The sequence below is a fragment of the Euprymna scolopes genome, chromosome 18 (genome assembly GCF_053919585.1).
Source record: "Euprymna scolopes isolate OS-2025 chromosome 18, ASM5391958v1, whole genome shotgun sequence".
Lineage (NCBI taxonomy): Eukaryota > Metazoa > Mollusca > Cephalopoda > Sepiida > Sepiolidae > Euprymna > Euprymna scolopes.
Genome location: NC_136499.1, coordinates 18095805 through 18116439, shown reverse-complemented (window position 1 = coordinate 18116439; position 20635 = coordinate 18095805). Strand labels below are relative to the sequence as shown.

The following is a 20635-nucleotide window of genomic DNA, read 5'->3' as shown; positions in this document are numbered from 1 at the left end:
ACATAATATTGTGTATCTCTTTCTTTTTTTTTTCTTTTTTTTTTCAGGTTATTTCAAGTATTTTCAATGACAGACAATTTATTTTTTAATATTAGTGTTTTTTTAATTTAATGTTTCTCGTGTATGTCTATATAAAGTCTTAGCTTAACAAATACTTAAACTTGTTTCGGCAGTCACCCTGGAGCAGCTGAACCAGGTCCATAGAGAGAATTTGCTGTGTCCTGAACGAATGCTGACCAGGAATGACGGTCTACCACAGTAGCATATACAAGAGTTAGTCAAACTAACTTCTTAGTATCTGCTCGGTATCCTGTTTCACTGTACTGAGTTAGGTTTTCAGCTGATCTTGTTTTTCCCCTTCAAGAGGGGCTGGTTTAACCCTTATAGACCTGAATTATGTAGATGACTAAAAAAAATATTTATTAAGTTTAGTTAGTTTAAAGGATAATGGAAAGATTATGAAGTTCAATAGTTAAACTACCACTGAGGATTTTTTTGCATTTCATGAACATACCTTGATTATTATCCATAGTGCTTGAAAAAAGTGTGTTTATGACAAACGAAATCCTCCACTCTCTGTGGTAGATGACAGCATACTGAATGTAAGCAATCTGGAGGTATCTAGCATCTACCCAGATACTGAACTAATACGTACAAGGTGTGTTTGAATCAATTCCTACTTTATTTATACCATTATATTCGTTTATTTATGATTGAACAAATTAGTTTGACCAGCTCATAAAGGGTTAATGATTTTGTAGATGAAATTATGTAGTTGACGATGAAGAACCTGATTTAACCAGTGAAAACATCTCACAAGGAATGCTTGCTGCAAGGAGAATATGTTGCAGTAAGAACAAATCATGGCATTTGAGTGGAACTGTTTCCACAAACTAAAAGGACCCAACATAAATGGTACTGGTCAAACACTTAAAACTTTCATAGGTCGCTTGCTCTTCTCAACCAGGTTTGTCAGCCATACAATAGAATGCGGACAAGATTGACAGATGTTAAAGAAAAAGGGCTCTCATCAATATGGTCGACTGAATATAGTTTGAAGTTTTTTGGGTTTTTTTACAAAAAAGTTGAAAATGAAATTTTTGCCCTTATTATCAAATTGTCTTTCAGTGGCTTCAATCTTTTTCTTTTTGCCTATTAAAAATAAAATATAATTTGATCTCAACTGTGCTATGAATCATTATGAAGATTCAGTTTGTTAGTTGTTAAAATGAATTGTATATGAACAAAGTTGCAGTTCTGTGTTATTTTTGTACTTTTTCTTTCTAATGATAATGGGATTTTGTATAGTGTTTAGGCTGGCTTGGTTTAATATTCATTGTTTTTATTAGGATTAATTTTCATTTACCTCAAAATAAACATGATACATTTTTAAGGGTTTTTCACTTGTTCTAAGCCTGAATTTTTAGTTATACACTGTGAAAATTGGCTTCTCAATCAAGAGCATAAAAAGCAACAAATTTTATGATTTCCAACAAATATTGAAATCATAATCCGACATGATTTTTTGTTTTGCAAAGATTTATGTGATGTCTGTTTTCCACTTCTTGGTAATTTAGAAAAAGTAGATTTTCGTTTTATTTAACTTTCACTTCTTCCCACCTCTCTCCCTCTTTCCCCTTCTTTCTCACAATTTCTCTTCCTCTCCCTCTCCCTATCCATATATATATATATATATATATATATATATATATATAATTATTTACTATAATAATTATTAAATACCTACAGACACTAGTGTTTCATCCTTTCGGGAATCATCAGTGCAGAGTGTCACGATTAACACCAGTCGAAAGATTGGAACCCAGCAACAGAAGCCATCTCTGGCTTCATTAGCAAAGACCTAATCCATTCGGCTACCGTTAACTGCGAGAAATACTGTTGAATTTAAACATTTTTTTTTTTTTTTTAATGCTTTTTTACGTCTGTCAGAGAAATCTAATCATTATATGATGATCTGAGCATAAGAGCTAAATTGACTGACTTTAATTCAACTGAAATTGCTCAACGATAAGAAACAAGTTTCTTAAAGGGACTGACATAATTATTTACTATAATACTTGTTAAATACCCACAGGCACTAGCGTTTCATCCTTTCTGGAATCATCAGTGCAGGATAGGACATAGATTCGAACCCAGCGACATATATATATATATATATATATATATACACACACACAGACATGCAAACATCAGCCAATTTATGATAGAGGATGAGTGATATAGAAGACGTGTTTCATTAAATAATAATTCATCTCCTTCATGTACACTTAATATCTTTCTGTTATTTCTTTTTTATATCTTTTATTTATTACTTAGACCAATAATTTTTCATATAGAAAATAAATTTGAACATTCTTTTTACACAAAAACTTATTTTAACAGAATTTAATGAATTTAAAAGCATAATTAAAACATAGCAGTCCATATTTTCAATATGAAAAAAAGGGTATTGTAGAGTAAGCCTCTTTGTGAAAAAAAATTAGATTCTTTACTTTTGAGTGTGAATACCTTGAAAACATTAGCAAAAAGAAAATAACAAATATTTAAAATTTTAGTTATGGATCAATTTTACATGCAATAAATGTAAAGGCACTTTAGAGCAGTTAACTATTTTATTTATCTATTTATTTATTTATTTTGCTATGGAAGATAAACTGCATTTTTTATTTTTTTAGTAGATGCGAGGGGGGGGGGTCTTTTTTAGGTGATTATATGTGGTATTCCCAAGTATTTTCTTGGGATGGTTTGCCATTTGGATTTAGGTTAGTGGTAGGGTTAAGGAAAGAATTGGTGGAGGGGGTGTCTTGCATTTCGAAATTAGAGTTGTTGGTATAGTAAGTAATTATCATTGGGAGGAGGTATGCTGTCCCATGTTGAAAACTTTGGTGTGACAGAAGGTTCATATTAATTTGAGATTTTTTTTTGCGATTGGCCACTTGCATCCTTGATGGACCCATATTAAAATGTTTTAGATATAATAAAAAAAAAAAAGTTTGATTTAGGATACCTAGTATAAATAAATTTCAGTCTATGACTTTCCACCATGTTTTTCTTCCATCAAAAATAACAAAGAGAACTGTTATGTTGTTCAACAAATCAAGTAAATATTTAAAAAAAATAAAAATATTCAACATTTTTGTATCAGAACAAAATTTATTTACATAATAAATAATATGAACTATTTCCATCACCTGTTTCTTTTAAAATATTGTTTAATGACATTTAATTTTGTTTGTGATTGAACAGAAAATTCCCTCCTATTCTTTCTCCCACCACTTTTTGTCCCATTTGCACTTTGTTGATCATATCATATCCAATAGCGATCAGAAAAATGATTCATAGATACTCACATTATAGATATTTTTTTTCTTCCATTGATTAAACTAATTCCTTCTATTTTGATTTTTTTTAACAAGTTTTGTTACATATTTTAGCTTTCTCTTGCCACAATACCACCAGACATTTTTTTTTCTTAAATGCAGTGCTTATGTAGAGAGCTATTCTTGTAATATTAAAATAATCCAAAAAAGAATGACAAAAGAAATAATTCTATCATAGAGAAAAAAAAATGATCCAATTGTGGATATGAAATGGGGTCATTCCAAGCAAAAATTAGCAATATAAATTCAATCAGAGGAGCTTTGAATTGTAAAGAATTTCACATAAAGAATGGTAGTATTAATCCAGTCACGATCAACAGTGGTCCTCCTTTTGTGTCAAGACTAAAAGCTATGGCTGAACAGTTCAGAGATTCGGTATATTTTATACTGCAATTTTGGTATCTGATTGGTTTGTTCTTCTCACTCCTGGCTATAAATATAATCGTCATAATCTTTGAACATACCCATTATATTATGTCAAAAATATTGCAACAGGGTTACTTAATTATGAAATTATGATTGACATAATTTGACCTTAAGTTCACTTATCACCTGATTTGAAAGGATGTAGCAGATTGGTTTATTAGATCATGTGACCTAGAAGGATTTGCAGTTTAGAATGTAGAAGGATCTTCATGTAAAATTCGGATTAACACTATGTGCCCCTCTGGAAATCACTAGAAGATTTTCTCAGATAGAGAAATGGATTAGTTATGTAAGGAATTGTTTTTGCTGCTTTCTTCAGTTTCAAGCGAACGATCTAGAGAATGTCATTAACTGTGATTATAGTGGACGATATGAAAAATGGATATTTCGGCTTATTTTTAACTCTTTTTATAAAAGAAAAAAAAAAGACTATGTAGCTTTATTGATTGTCTATAATAAATAGGGACTCTCAGCCCTTAGTTCTAACCATTAAATTATATCTTTGCTAACATGCAAAGTTTTACCATTTTGCTTTATGACTTTGTGTGCCAGATATACAACAAACACTCTTTCTTCTGTTAAACTCTTTCTCATACTCTTTCTCTGCTCTTTCCTTCCTTTACTAAGGAATTTTTGGAAGATGATGCTACAGACGTGGGATTCTTTACCAGTATGCAATCCTGCAACTTGATAATATTCTAGCAGGCCTATGAAACAAGAATGTAAAACTGAAACAAGAAAAAAAAAATAACATACATGCATGATCAGCGCATGCACAAAATCTGTAAATTCAGCGAGAATAGTTGGAGTTCGTGATGTTATTGCTTCCTCTTATTCTCAACTAATCTAGAGATACCGGAAATCTATGAAGTTTCGGAAAAATTATTTTAAAAATATAAAAAAGATGAACATAAATTGGGATTGGAATTTTTTTTTATTATTTCTTTTAAAAAAAAAAAATGATTTTAACAAGAACTAAAAAAGTTGTAAGAGCAAAAAAAACAAAATAGTAAACTAATTTGAAAATATGAAATCAAAAAAATCTTATGAAATATTAAGTGATTAAAATCGTTTTTTTTTTTTTTTTTTTTTTTTCTGAGACTTTTTGTGTAATGCACCTTTTTTAAAGATTAATAGTTCTTTACTTCTTCCCTCTTCATTTTATGATTCTTTTTTTTTTACATAGATGTCACCACTTATCCTAGAGTGGCCTCTGGGACCTTGATAAGGGTTAATGAATGTACAGTAGTAAATGGAATAATATCGTGGTAATCGTTAGTGGAAATTTAATAAAAGAATTTGTTTACATTGGACTTGAAGATGACCAAATTGTAGTCAGCTGAAAAACAGGCAAATGGAAGAGAGTTCCACGGCGTGTAGTTCTAAGAAAGAAGCTTTGTTCATGTAATTTACATTTAGGTTTAGGCACAGATAAAGAATGGGGGGGGGGATTATTGATAGTGTATTCAGCTAGACAAGTGTTTCTTGTGAAAGTTTGGCGACGGGGGACCATAAATTGAAGCTCAGTCGAACACTTGCCATGAAAATACCGATAAAGCAAAGACAAACTCGCAACATCTCTTATGTGAGAAAGAGAAAAGGGCATTCCCCACTATGCTACAAAGTCAATTTTGAACTCTGTCAAGGCAGGATGGGGTCTTTCTAACAGCTCCAGCCCAGATGTGCCAACAGTACTCCATCCTTGGACTTATCTGGGATTTATATAGGTAAATTGCATCAGCAGTGAGATATCTACTGGAGCAGTAGAAGGATCCCACCATCTTTCCAACGACCCGACCTTGGTAACAGATTTGATGTGAGTGTTCCATGTCAGATCAGGAGTAAAGGCCAAGCCCAGAAGCTTGTCAAAACATGGAGCCTCCCCAAGATGAGAGCCATTCATTTCAATTGATTCCAGATGGGGATCAGAGCATTGATGATTTTAGGATAGAAGCTTGGTTTTAGATGCATTAAAAGTAACAAGCCACCTCTTTTCCAATTGTACCACGTGGTCAAGATCAGAGAAGAGAGAATCAGAGAACTTGGTCATTTACAGCCTTTGATGTGTTGTCAACATAAATATCTACGAATGATCTTAGGATTTTATTTAGAAGATCATTGATGTAGAAAAGAGAGTTGGGCCTAGGATGGACCCCCTGATGGACTTCAGCATTAATACTGTGAGCTTCTGATTTCTGCCCATTAACCACTACTCTTATGAACCTATCAGAGAGAAATGATTTAATAATTGCGATGACATTTCCAGCTATACCGTAGCTGGAGATCTTGTGTATTAGACCTTCATGCCATATCCTATCAAAGGCCTTTGATATGTCAAGAGTAATTGCCCTAGAAAGGAAGCCACTGTCGAGAGATTCACTAATTTTATGAGATAACTGTTAGCACATCTACTGTAGATCTATTAGAATGGAAGCATGTCACTGAGGAGGTTATTTTTACTGAGATGCTTGGTTGCTTCTCTATTTAACACGAGTCCAGCAACTTATTCATGATGCACAGGAAACTTATTAGCCTGTACTGAGAGGAAGATGGCCAATCACCTGAATTCTTAAATACAGAGCATACTGATGGGGGTTTTCCAGGGTGTTGGGAAGCATTTCTCCTTGAGACATCACTTAAACAGCTTTGTAAGTATGGAAGCTAGTTCTGGTTGAAGCTTTTTCAGCACTATAATAGGAATGTTGTCAGGGCCAGTTGCTTTACTGAAATCAAGGTTTTTGATTAGCTTGGCAACATCATGCACAGATATTTGTATGTCGCATAGCGTGTTTTCTGATACAGGAGGAAATACGGCGAGGAGGGGGGGGCTTGATCGCATAGTGTATAGTTAGTTGCAAAGTTCTTGGCAAAGAGTTTGGCTTTGTCTGATGCTGACGAGATTACCTCAGGTCTATTGATGATAGTTGGGATGGAGCACACGCTTCTGTTCAGGACCCTGTTTGCTATTTGCCAAAACTGGTGGGAAGCAAGCCGCTCTTCAGCTACTTTGGACTTGATGGATTGAGCATACAACTTTCTCGCATTCTTTATTACTTTCTTACAATGGTTGCTGGCAGTCCTGAAAGTGGCTTTAGTCTCAGTACATCTGTTATGTTGGTAGCAATGGAAAAAGTTATTTCTGTGCACAATTGCAGCAGCACATTCTGAAGAGAACCATGGCTGACTGTTAGGTTTTTGCTGGAAGTTTTTGGAATGTATGAAACAGTCTTTACCTACAATTAACCATTCCGTCAAGTCTTATACTATAGAGGACACATTCTTTTTAAACATGGAGTCCAAAAGTAGATCTAAATGTATGGAAGCTATCCTAGTCAGCCATAGAGTATCAATATGCTGTACGATGGAGAGGTATGTCTTAAGACTTATTACATTTCATTTTTATCTTAACTGATACATCCAACTGGTTGGAAGATCCCAGTAAAGATGGAATAGGAGATGAACATAGCTCAGGGCAAGTTGTGAGAAAAAGGTTGAGGAGACTTGCATACTGACCGTCAGTGTCTGGCACATGGGTGGGTTCATGAACAATCTGAATGAGGTCGTAAGCAATGGAGAAATCGTGACAGAACCTCCTCTCATCATCTGTCTTGTTTAAGTGGATTAACCATTCTACATTGTGAACATTGAAGCCTCCACAGACGTGAATGTTAGCCGAAGGATGAGCAGACAGGATGTGGTCAATTTTCTCAGATATGTTCTTAGTAATATAGTAACTTTGCTGTTATGGGCGTGATTGAGGGAAAAGTTTTCTTTGAAAAAAAATGTTTTATGCTGAAAGTCTCAGAAAAAAATATTTTAATCACTTGATAAAATATTTTATATCATTATTTGTTTTTCTAAAATTTTCAAATTAACCCTACGAAATGTTTTATAACCAAACTATTAAAACTCTTTGATCACTGAAACTACACCATCACTATAGCAGCCACTAGTGTAAATCAGTTAAATGATGACAGCCATTTTCTTTATCAAGGCAATTCAACAATTATTGAAGAAGAAAAAGTAATATTACAATTGATATCAAACTTGTTTTATTGTTTTTTTTTTATTTTGTACATTCAGTAGATAATGTCAAATACTGTGATAATATTTGCTTACAAACTCTTTTGATATTATAAAGATGATCTTGTTAAATAAAAGCTGTTTTTATATAAGAAAACAAATTTTTTTTCGATTTGTAAAAGACTCGATAATCGAGTTTGTTAATTTATGATCCTAACTTTGATCTTTTGAGCCACAAATTTCCATGCATGACCCTTTGGATTTCTTTCAATCTTTTATCTATCATGAAAGGTTTAAAGTTTGTTGCATTTTTTTTTTTTTTTTTTTGTAAATAATTCTCACACATGTTTCTGAATTTTTTAGATGAGGATTATTTGTATTATTTGGACTACTGCTCTCATCTTGAGTGTTATTTTCACAATATTCCAGTCAATGTAAGCTCTGATCTTCTTCAGATGTATCTTGTCGAACTCTGGAATCTGCATGGAATTTCAAATGAAATCCAAAAGGGTTCCATTTGAAATTCTGCACAGATTCCCAATTTCGACTGAAAAATTCCAGACTTCAACAAGATATACATGAAGAAGGTTGGAGGTTACATTGACCGAAACATTGTGAAAATAACACTAAAGATGAGAACAATAGTCCAAATAAGACATTTCTGCATACTTTGTATGCATCAAAAAAATCTTTTTTAATTTATTTTTATTTATAGGCATTACTTTATTACTTAGTTGGTACACATATCACTGAGACAAGTGAATCCTTGAATAAAGTGAAACTTGTCCCCCCCCCGTCTCCCCAATTCTGCAAAGCAATAAAAATATTTATATATATTATAAAAATATTTATATATTGTGGTAAAAGCTGGTTTAAAAATATAGAGCTGACATGACTAAAGTTATAGACTAAAAAAGTTTTCATTATTTAAAATGATGGAAATTTGATAAAATATTAAATAACATTTTATTAGAATTAAAGATAAACAATTCATATTCTTAGATCTAATAGCCTAAATGTACTTAACAGACACACATGCAAATATCTCTCAAAAATTATCATCAAAAGGAATGATTTTATCCATTATTAAGCAATTCAATGGTGTTTCATTGCCATACATTTGCACTGTGTATTTTTAGCTAACGTAATAACGTAATAGATCTAGTTATAAATTAGCAGCAATCTTGGGTGGTATCATTTAAAAGCCCCCCCCCCCCAAAAAAAGCAAGCTAATAATTCATATTTTATTTAAATAATTCATATTTTATTTATTTATTTTTTTTTTTTTTTTTTCATTATAAGGAGTTTATTCTGCAAGAAAGAGAAAGAATTAGTGTGCCTCATTTATTTCTGGGTTAAATGTATTTGGACACTTTAGAAGAGAACAAAACCAAATTTCTATTTTTTATATAAAGTTTCAAAAGTTAATTTAAAAAAAAAAAATTTCTTTTCTCCACATACTTACATGTTGAAATATTTGCTCTCTCAAATAAAAGTGTAATTTTTCTTTGTTATACTTTAATGCAAAATGCATAAACACAATTTCAAAATTAAGTTACCTCTGTTAAGTGTCCCCCTCCCCTTCAAAAAAATCATTTTTTTTTTTACATTATATGATGTCTGCCTCATTTTGTTGGTTGAGTGACAGTTACAAAGTTTTTAGGTTTTAGAATGATAGCTGATACTATTGGAAGCTTTTACCTGCTATATAAGTGTCACATATGTACAGATTGGCTCAATATTGGCCAAGGGTGGGAGTACCAGAATTTAGTCAAAGGATGCCTCTCTGTGTGATGTATTTTATACAAGTTTTTATGATTGAATTTTAAATTTTAAATGTTTTTTTGTTTTTTTTTTTAGTTTAATTTCTTGAAGAAATTGAGCTTAGCTTGTTTAGCATTTCAACTTTTCATTCCTTTTATGATCTTTACTATTATATAAAAAGCAGCTTTGTGTGTGTGAGTTCATTATAGGTTCTGAAACGGCTGGGCCTATCTTTTGCAAATTTCACACAAAGCTAATTTATGTCTGGCAGTGTTCTTAGATATGTTTTGTATAGAAATTCATCCGATAAGTAGCGAAAATTGAAAAAATCCGATCTTAAAAATAGCTTTTCTCTCTCATAGATAAAAAAAAATGGATAATTTTTACAGGGGAATATTTTACGTTACACCAGCCAAAGGAGATGATAAAATTTCAGCAAATAGTTTCTTTAAAAAAAAAACATATTTATTATAATCTGGAGCTTAGTGGCAGAGCATTCGACTACAGATGGAATGATCCCCTGTTCAAACCCAGGTGTACCTCACCATTTTATTTTACTTTTTTCTTGTTAATGTGTTCAGTTTATGATAAAAGAAGCGGTGCCATTTAAAATTGCTGCAAATCATTTCTTTGTTTGCATATTTTAAAACTAAACATTAATCAAAAGTGATTTTTCCAGGGCATTCATCATCAAGCCCAAATATCAGCTAACAAACAGAATTTGATGAACGACATTATCATTATTATTTAAAAAAAAAAAAAATTCTTTTGCGAATTAGTCCACCGGGCAAATTATTCCTCATAATATATAATAATTAGGACTGTGACAACAGAATATTCTTTTCATTGTTTTGACTCCCGAGTATATATCAGGCAGTTAATCAACCAAGAACCACATCACTCCATATAAAAGCATATAAGATATCAACGGATACACACTCGAGAGTCAAAACAATGAAAAGAATATGCTGTTGTCTTAGCCTTAATAATAATAAATAGAGGATTGATTCTATAAATAAGACATACACAATCTATATAAATTAATATATTATGTTTAAGTGTATTGTACAACGGGGCAACACCAGGCTGCCAGCTAGTTTTATTATAAGTAATAAATTTATACATACATAAATATGTATGGAAAGGGAAAAACTGAAAATTATTTATATATTCATCAATGTTTTTTCTTTATTTCAAGACTTTTTTTAAGACGGCTGATTTTAAGAAAACTCATAGAAGTGAATTTATAAATAAACGTATACATAATTTTTTCCCCTAACAAATTTTATGTTTGTATTTTCTTGCTAATATGATTGAGCTTGTTATAAAATCTTTCAGTATGAAATCAGAATCCTTTTTAACATATTTACTTGTAATTTTATATGTCCTTTCATGGGGTCTCTCAATGATGATTGTCTTTCTTCCTGGTAGGCCAAAACGACACTTTTCTCTGATAGCAGGTACCAGCTGTAATTATAACTTCATTTAACTATGAATGGATCAGTTTTCCTTAACTATGGTTTCCTTTCCCTAATTTTTTATAAGTGGCCATTTCTATTTAACAAAGTCTTACATTGTTTCTTTGCTTTGTCATCGTATCAAGCAATAGGTAAATGTGTGGTTTATCTGCATTAATCAAACTGAGTAGTTTAATTAAGACTACTAATTATCTGTTTGAAATTTTTCTTTATCCTGTTTCCGCTTGTGATAAATTCTGTTTTTTTTCTTTTCTCACAATTTCACGTTTTTTTATTTCCTGAGATTCTGAACGCTTCATAATCTCGTTTTATTATGTATAACATTTATTGTTTGTATTTTCAAACACCAACACTAAACCTGTTTTTCCTCCCATTCCCATTTTAGCAATGATTTAATAAATTCGACAAATCTTTAAAAAATATATTTAAAAAAATTGATTAGCATTATTTATTTTAAACAAAAAGAAAATGTAGAACCTTTTCATCTTAATTTCATTTGTTACTTTTTGAGAAAAAAATTACAGATATTTGTAAAAACAGATTTTTTTAAAATCTAGTATTTTGTCACGTTTATTAAGACTTTGTAGCCTCGTAGGAGATGTCCTTTTCTCTTCCCTGCAACCTCTTTCTCACACGAGAGATGTTGCGAGTTTGTCTTTGCTCTATCGTTATTTTCATGGCAAGTGCTCGACTGAGCTTCAATCTATGGTCCCCCGTCGCTAAACTTTCACAAGAAACACTTGTCTAGCTGAAAGCACAATCAATAATTCCCCCCACTCTTTATCTGTGCCTAAGCCTAAACGTAGATTTCATGAACAAAGCTTCTTTCTTAGAAGTGCATGCCTGTGGAACTGTCTTCCATTTTCCTGCTTTCTAGCTGACTAAAATAAGGTTGTCTTCAAGTTCACCGAAAAAAAGTTCTTGATGAACCGTTCCACTTAAGTTAACAAATTTACAGAATTTCCATTACTAACGGTTACTATATTGTCCAATTGACTACTGTACACTCTTTAACCCTTATCCTCGAGTGGCCCCTGGGCCTTGATAGGTGGGGATGCCTATGTAAAAACAAAAAAAAATAATAAATAAATCTGTAACTAAATTGCAAATGTTTGATTATTAAAAAAAAAAAATTTTTTTTAATGAAAATTTACATGAAAGAAAATGTATTCAGATCATATTTGTAATTCTGTTTTCAATTCCTATAATTGTGTTTAATTTGATCCACTTATACATGTTGCTGATGATATCTACTTGAAAAGTATTTTACTGCTAAGTAATATGTAACAGTAAAACCATATTTTTTAGTTAGAAATTGTTTGCACATTTATAAAAACTAGTTTAATTCCAGATCTGTTTTTCATTTTTCTTTTTAGGATGAAGTGAACATAAAAGAAGATTTGAGTAATCAAATTGAAGTCCTCAACAATTTAGACAAAAAACACAATGACACCGGCCCAGTGTTTGATTGTATAGTCTTCCATGATGGCTCCACTTGGAGGTGAGAACTTTTTCTTTTTTTAATCATGGGCTAAATCCAAAGGTCTTTTTATAAATTTGTGAGATGTTATGGGTAAATGTGAGCGATTGGTTAAAATGTGCTATTCTATTAAGTCCATTATGGGTTCTATCCTGCCTCTCTGTTTTTTTTTATTATTATTTTAAAATTCACAACAAATTCAATTTTTTTTTAATTTTATTGAAAGAATAATAATTAAAAAAAAAAACATTTTAGTTTGTTTTGATTAAAAATTTAATGTTGTAGTAGAATAGACATTTTTATTCAGTATTTTCTGAAATATCAAATATTCCTATAAAATGAAAAAAATTAGATATTGATATTTTTAATGAAATAATACTGTATTTTTATAAAAAATATTTTTCAGAAATCTTTGTCTTTTCTTTTCTCTATCCATGAAGGACAGATATTTAAAATTACTGCTTACTCTTATTCAGTAAAAGGGAAAGGAAAACCATTAAAGAAAATTGCCAGTTAAAAAAAATGTGTGGTTGGTCTTTAGTGATATATGCATAATGTTGGATTTGCAAACATTTGCCCTGACTGCTTTTTAGTTGACCATTATTTTTTCTCTAAATCATTTTGTTTCTTAATTCTATGAGCTAATGCCCCACCTTCAATTTTTTTTTAATCAATCTGGAATTTTAATACTTTTTTTTCTTGACTTGCCAAATGGGGTTAAAAGGCCATTCTTGTAGACCCTGCTATAGTTTGGGAAAGAAAGTTATATATATATACATACATACACACACACACACAGTATATTTAAGACTGAAGTTGATAGAAATTTATATAAGGAAGTATAAGACCTCCCAAGTTCATGGGAAGATAGCCACTTCAGTATCCCTAACCTACCAACACCTTCTCTACTACCTCTTTTTCTTCTACCCCCATTTTATTATCTTTCTTTCATTTTCCATACTTTGTAGCCTTTTTCAAATAACAGAAAGATTTTGTATAAAAAGAATGGCTATTTAAAATTTGGTTTCAGTGGAAAATCCAGCCTAATGACGTTACATTTCTAAAAAATCATAACAGAAACATATATGCAGACATGTAACCAATAATGTTTGTATAATAATGCTTTGCTTGTCATCGAGCACTTTTTGATAAATTCCAAAGTTTTAGTGGATATACATCGGTGCTGTTGTTTTAGAGGAGGATTATCTAAGGGAGATAACTCCCATTGATAAGACAAAAAAAAACATATTTTGCAATAAATAATTTGGAACACTAAACCTTTAGTACTGGAAATTGCTGGAACAGTTTATGAAAATGAAAGACAACTTTAACAAAAACGAATATACAAATTTTTGAATAATATTTATAGAAAATGAATTCATAAAAATGAAAAATTTTAATACATGAATACTATACCTGAACAATTATAATCAGTCAATCAATCGAAAAAGAAAACAAGTTAATTAACAAATTGAAAATGAAACAATGTTAAGTAATAAAATAATTAAACTTGTTAACAAAATCAAAAATAAATAAACTGTAAAAATGAAATAATGCAAAAACGACAAAAAATAAATGAACTTGTGTTGATTATAAAAAAAAAAATTATATGGTATATTGATTTTTTACCACAAGAATTATGCGAGAAAATACTTCTCCCTTTTCCTTTTTCCGTCAAAGAAACTCCATGAGATGAAGGTAGAACATCTCAGTCTTGGTCCACAACAATTTCTGGATATGTCTTTTGGCATGAGACCAAATTAGAAATTTGTTTTTTTTTATTTTAGTTAATCGTGATTATTAATCAAAATATGTAAATTTCAATGTTAATTATTTTTAACGGTTATTATTCTTTAATAATTCAAAACATAAAAATTTCAATGTTAATAAATATTTAAGCATATCTTTATCTTACCTTCAATGGTTTGCGTGTGTATATTGTTATCATCAGGATTGACAAAATTGATCTCATGGATGATTATGGTATATTCGTGTTTGCCATTTTCATATTCATTTAACTTAAACCTTCATATGCAGCACAACTGTCTGAAATTATACATGTCTTTGGTAAAATCCATGATCGCGTTATTGAAAACAATGTTTCCCTATCTCTCAATTTTACTATAATTACATTTATTGGAGTGTCTCTCTACTGCCCTGAAGACCCAGATACCGTCTCTAAATCTACCTCTGTTATATTTCATCTTGAAAAAGTATGATTGATCTATTTCTACTTCCTTGGAAGTATTGTCGACATCCACACCAACAATCAACATCGGTTTGTTTAAAATGTCCTGTTCACATATTCTTTTGATGAACCGTTTCCAATCTACAACAGCGTGCGATCCAACACCAACTTCCTTAATATTATGATGATTCATGTCCATGCTCCAACAAAAAAATATCAGAATTATCTGCCTTATTTGCAAACGACTTTTTTGGAAAAATGATCCTTTCCATATGCTATTTCTTGACCGACAGCCACGACAAAACTACTCCCATCCAACTGTGCATTTTCTTCTGGCTAAAATCCTAGGTACTTCACAGGATGAACACATACTAGAATTCCATATAAATTCAAGACAAGCTGCAAAGTACAATTCATCTTCAGTAATTTTCGGCAAAATTGAAGTAAATATCCAATTTAAATCATTAATTTCTGGTGGAGTTAAGATGTGGTCTACTATGTACTCTTTACAAAACAAAGGACATCTTAAATTTGCCATGTTAGCCATCCTTACAAAATCTTAGTAATAATTAGTTATGTAGCTGATAGCGACAAAATATGAAATTCAATTAGCCAATTAAAAAGTTGTTTATCTTTTGAATAGCCAACAATGAACAAGTTGTTTTCGATTAGCCAATGACAAATGTTTATCTACTTAAAAAAAAAACTTTTTTTTTTATATAAAGATTTCTTTGTAAAGATTTTTTTTTTAATTTAATAAATGATTTTATTTGCAAGAAAATATATAAAATTGGAAAACAATAGTTTTTATCATCATTTTAATATAGAAATGTACTTTATCAAAATATTTTAAAAAGTGCTGAATGAAATTAGTCATAGAAATTACAGAACCAGTTTATTTACTACAAGTTTTGTGTACGTTAATTAACAAGTTTAATTATTTCGTAATTTAGCATTGTTTCATTTTTAGTTTGTTAAGATAGTATTGTTCAGGTATAGTATTCGTGTTTTATTTTACTTTTGTTCATTCGTTTATGTAGAGGAGGTCTTTTTTTACTTAAAATTGTTTCATTGTTCAAGTGATTATTTCAGCGTCCTAAATTATTAATCACAAAATGTTTGTTTTTTTATCTTAGTCAATGGGAGTTATCTCCTTTATATAATCCTACTCTAAAACATCCGTGCCTATACATCTACGAAACTTCTTTGTGATATAATCATAACTTTGTCATATAATCATAACTTTGTGATAAAAAATCTGTCCTTTTTCTAATGCTCATCTAAAATGCACACCTATTATAAATCCCCATACACTATGTTGTGATTAATATACTATTCATTATAATATTGATTGATTTTTCAATTGAAACACTGAGCCCCAATTTTAAGATTAATCAAGAGTGAGAGCATTTTCTTTTTTCATTATTTCAACTATTTTTTTTTGTAAATTATATGTTATGCTTTTCTTTTAAAATCTTGTTTTGCTTTATAGGGCCTGTGTGGACACAAGTGAAAAGGGTAATATTGCTGAATGTAAGCTGCTGGCCAGCTATCGAGAAGAACGGGAATTTGCTCGTCTCAGTTATGCTGGTTGGTTCTCATTTCTTTCTTTTCCATTAGTTTATTTTGATGCTCTTTTTATTCCCCCCCCCCTTTTGTTAGGACTTTTCTTATTTCACAAGCTTTTATTAACATCTCTTTGCATATTAACTTTAAACTGTTTTCTTTTTTATTGACCTTCATATTAATTAGTGTTTTGCCATTATTTAAAAACTGAGTTTATTTTTTTATAAACTGATATTCTCACAAATGATTGAGTGTATATGAATAAATGATGTTACCAACCAAATTTTCTTAATACGAGTGAGATGTTAGTATTGTTGACATTGTTATTCTTCAGACTATTGTCTTTATCAATGTTAATATTTATATTGCATGAGTAGGTTTACCCAAGTTGGGGGAGGTTAAATTGTTAGGTAAAACTCATGCGGTTTGTGATTATTCATGTGGCTGACCCGCCCCACACTTTATTATTGTCCCTCTTTGATGAAAATGATACGTAGCATAGTGTATCAACCCTTGTGATAGAAATCTGTTCCAAGTTTCATGCTAATCTGCCGAATAGCTTTTTTAATTCATGGCTACATTTATTTGCTTCCCTAAAAAGAGCTCAAACATGGCCCATCGCAATTCTATGTCCTAAATTAAGTTTTGTTTTTGTTTTTTTTTCTTCATATCGATGTCCATCCACTTGTACGTTTACTTTTGGTATGACATTTTCACTGATGTGACTTTATGTCTTCAATGGAGTTGAGATATTTTTGCTTTTATGCTGATCTTTTTTATGTGTTTAAACATGATAACCTGATCATTTGACAAACATTTATAAGAATATTCATGTTGCATCCTACAAGATTTTCTGGTGCTATGCAGACGTTTTTAAGAAAAAAACAATTAAAAATAGAAAATTAGGCATTGTCCAGAACCTCCACCTATGAAAAAACAAGAAAAGAAAATTTGTATAATGTATGTACCCATGACAGATATAAAATATCATACACCAAAAGCCAAGTAAATTGCAAGTAGTTTATTTTTATAAAGAAAATCATTTCTTAGCGAATTCAAGTTTTTTCAATCACATACCTTCCCCATGTTAAGAATGTCTTTCTTAAATCTGGCAAGTTTGAATTATTTGGATCTCCCTTCATTCAGACTGTTTTCAAAATTACATTACGAGACGGTCCCACTGAGTTTAGCAATAAAATTCAATTTTTTTATTTAAAAATAAAACTACTTGAACAATTTTCGTGATTTTTGAAATATCTTTTTTCCATCATGGCTACATACAGTTTATAGATTTTTTTTTTTTTTTTTTGATAGGTTGTAAGGATTCTGTACTAGCACTGAAAATTATCAATTTATCAGATTTAAATATGTAAAAAAAAATTCACTGTAAACGGGTAAATAACATCTATCATATTTAAATGTGGAGAAAACATCAGCATACATCCAATGAACGATACATCGGAGGAGGATGGAACAATAGTACAATGGATGAAGCGTATACCAACCTTGATGAAAAGACTCAAAAGGTTGAGAATTCTTTTTGTATTTTATTGACTTGTTCCTTCCAACCATTTTTATCAAACATCGCAGATGGCAGATCCTTTACACAACATTCAGTCTTTGATAAGTTGGTCAGAATACGGCAGTTTGAAGAAAATCTTTTGTAAAGCAAAGAAAATATTGCTGAAAACATCTTTTTATCTGCTTCAATGCAGAGTGTGGCCTAAAGTTATGTTCTATGAGTTTTGTTTCTGGCAGATAAGGAAAAATTGCTGTTTTCTTGGTTGTAATCTAACACTTATTATTGGCTAGTTTTTGCCTTTTAAAGCAGTACTTTTATTCTTTTAACACCTCACATAGTGGCTTCATGCTTTGTCTGGAGCGATCTCCACAAAAAATGAACAGAATAGAGAAATTGTTATTATAAATGAAGATATTGAAAATGACACAGCTTAAGACTGGCACAAAGTCGTTGCTATTATCACAGCCTACACATTACCAACTTAAATGTAGTCATTCTTTATACCTTACCCTGTTATTTATTTTTTGTATGATAAATATTTTTAGTCTTCATTTTTTTAGTATCACTAACTTAAATGTTTGATTTTTATTTCTTTGTAGATATGTTAAACTTTTCTATAAATATTCACAATGATGGAACTACCCTGGAAATTGTTACGAATGCAGGTAAGTTAAAGAGACAGGTAGTCGCCATTACCTAGCTGAACGCAATATCACATACAAGTCTCATCTCTGTCTATACAGTTAAATATTTTAATAAAAATATAATCGTGTTTCAACCATCTATCACAAATCTTCCATGTCGTGGGATTTATTTATTTTGTATAATCATCATATTCATTGACTGATTTTTTTTTTAACTTCTTTTAAAAAAGATAATTTTGAATTATGCTTTTTAACAAGTTTACTGAAAAATAATTCCTTGATATAATGGTAAAAAAAGTCTAATTACTTTTTAATTGCATTAACAAAACCAAAGAACAAACAAATATATTTATCATGTATTTTATTACTTTACAGGTTCTCATGGGACACATGTTGCTTGCATTGCTTCAGGGTATTTTCCTGACACCCCAGAAAGAAATGGGGTTGCTCCAGGGGCTCAGATCATCTCAATTAAAATTGGAGATACTCGTTTGAAGTCCATGGAAACGGGTTCTGCATTAGTGAGAGCTGTAAGTAGTTTGAAAAAATCTTATGCATAATTTCAGCGGGATATTTGTTTCTTTCTGTCAATACCTCCAAGACTGGAGGGCACAATAGCCAAAACGTGAATGCAACAACGACAGAAGAAATAACAGTTCAGGATATGCAAATAACAACACCTTATCTATCTGCCAACCAAATACCATTTTTCTACCTTCAGTTACATTTCTATATATAGAAATTAGAAACCTTGCTAGTCTTATTTTATTTTTTTTATATTATTATCTTTCCCCATTCTTTTACTTGTCTGAGGAGCAAGCATGAATTGGTGAGTGATGTATTGCTATGGACTCCACGACATGGACGCGCAAGCAGAGGACGACCTAGATCCACGTACATCCAACAAATAGCACACAACGCCAGCTGTGAGCCTGAGGATCTGAGGCAACTGATGGAAGACAGGAAACTCTAGAAAGGAAGAGTCACATTGGTCTGGGCAAGGAGCCCGTCATGATGATGATGATTCTTTTACACATAAATTTTTTAATGAAATCTTTACATTTCTATATTGATTGTTTTTTGGAAAGCTTAACTGTAAAAGCTTTTTTTTTTTTCCTTTTTTTTTTTTTTTGCTATGTATACATTTAAAAAAATGAATTGTTTAAATTTTTTTGAGCATATTATCGTAAACTTATGTAAATTAGAATGGGGTGTTATATATAAGGTCCTCCCTCTTGATGATGAAAAAAATTATCAAGATTAAATACTAAAATCAATGAAATCAAGATAATATAAGTTTTGTTTTAACAACATGGACCAATATTTACCCAAACTAACTGAATAGTTTTAAGTATATATTTTTGTTTACAAAGCTTTTCAAGTCAAAGAAACAGATAGAAAATCGACTTTACTTTATATATAAGAATATATTTAGCATTGTTCTATATATACCCCCTCCTTTCTTAAATTATAAATTTAATTGTTAGGAATTTTCCGTTTTCCTTGGCAGTTCTCCCTGATGCTACCAGATCTGACTATCTTCCTGACCTAAAATGTACCAAAAATTGATGTTATTGTTTTTTTTTCGCCTTTTCCCTTTACAAAACTTAGTCATGTTCTTCAAAAACGAAAACAAAACAAGTTTTTCTCTATAAAACGGCCAAACTAAACACTATGAATAAATATTTGAAGATGGACTTGAAATGTAAAACATTTTCCCAAAATTATTGGATTTGGCATTAAATAACCTGAAAAGAAAATAACCAAATCTTGATGGTCCTCATATCTTATTATGCAAAATTAGCCTCATTCATAGAAGAACAATGTCTTTTAAGTTTTGGTCAAAGCACTGCATGCATACCAAGCAGGCAACTTTTTTCAGATATGGTAGAGTACCCATTTATTTTTGCTGACTTTCACCTTCAATCTATTAAGGGTTCTTCTGTCCTTTTTATCAAGGGTTGATACATTGGTCTTGGAAGAGCTTCATTATAGAAATAAGCAAATGTTTTCCTGACATCTTTCTAATTGTTTGCTTCTTCTGTATTTGTTTATCCACTGTAGTAAAGCTTTTGCTAGACAATTCTCCACCTTTTCAACATCTCGTCACTTAGGCATCTTCGTCTTTTTTTTATGAACTCTG

General features: G+C 30.9%; 1 protein-coding gene across 2 annotated transcripts in view; it reads left to right on the top strand.

The window, feature by feature from the left end:
• LOC145297510 (tripeptidyl-peptidase 2-like) overlaps positions 1-20635 on the top strand; it is a 191048-nt gene that overhangs the window by 88240 nt on the left and 82173 nt on the right. For both annotated transcript variants that reach the window (XM_080143409.1, XM_080143410.1), the window contains exons 4-7: positions 12469-12593; positions 16253-16350; positions 18448-18513; positions 18868-19022. In XM_080143409.1, the coding sequence (XP_079999535.1) occupies positions 12469-12593; positions 16253-16350; positions 18448-18513; positions 18868-19022 (444 nt within the window). The remainder of the gene's footprint in view (positions 1-12468; positions 12594-16252; positions 16351-18447; positions 18514-18867; positions 19023-20635) is intronic.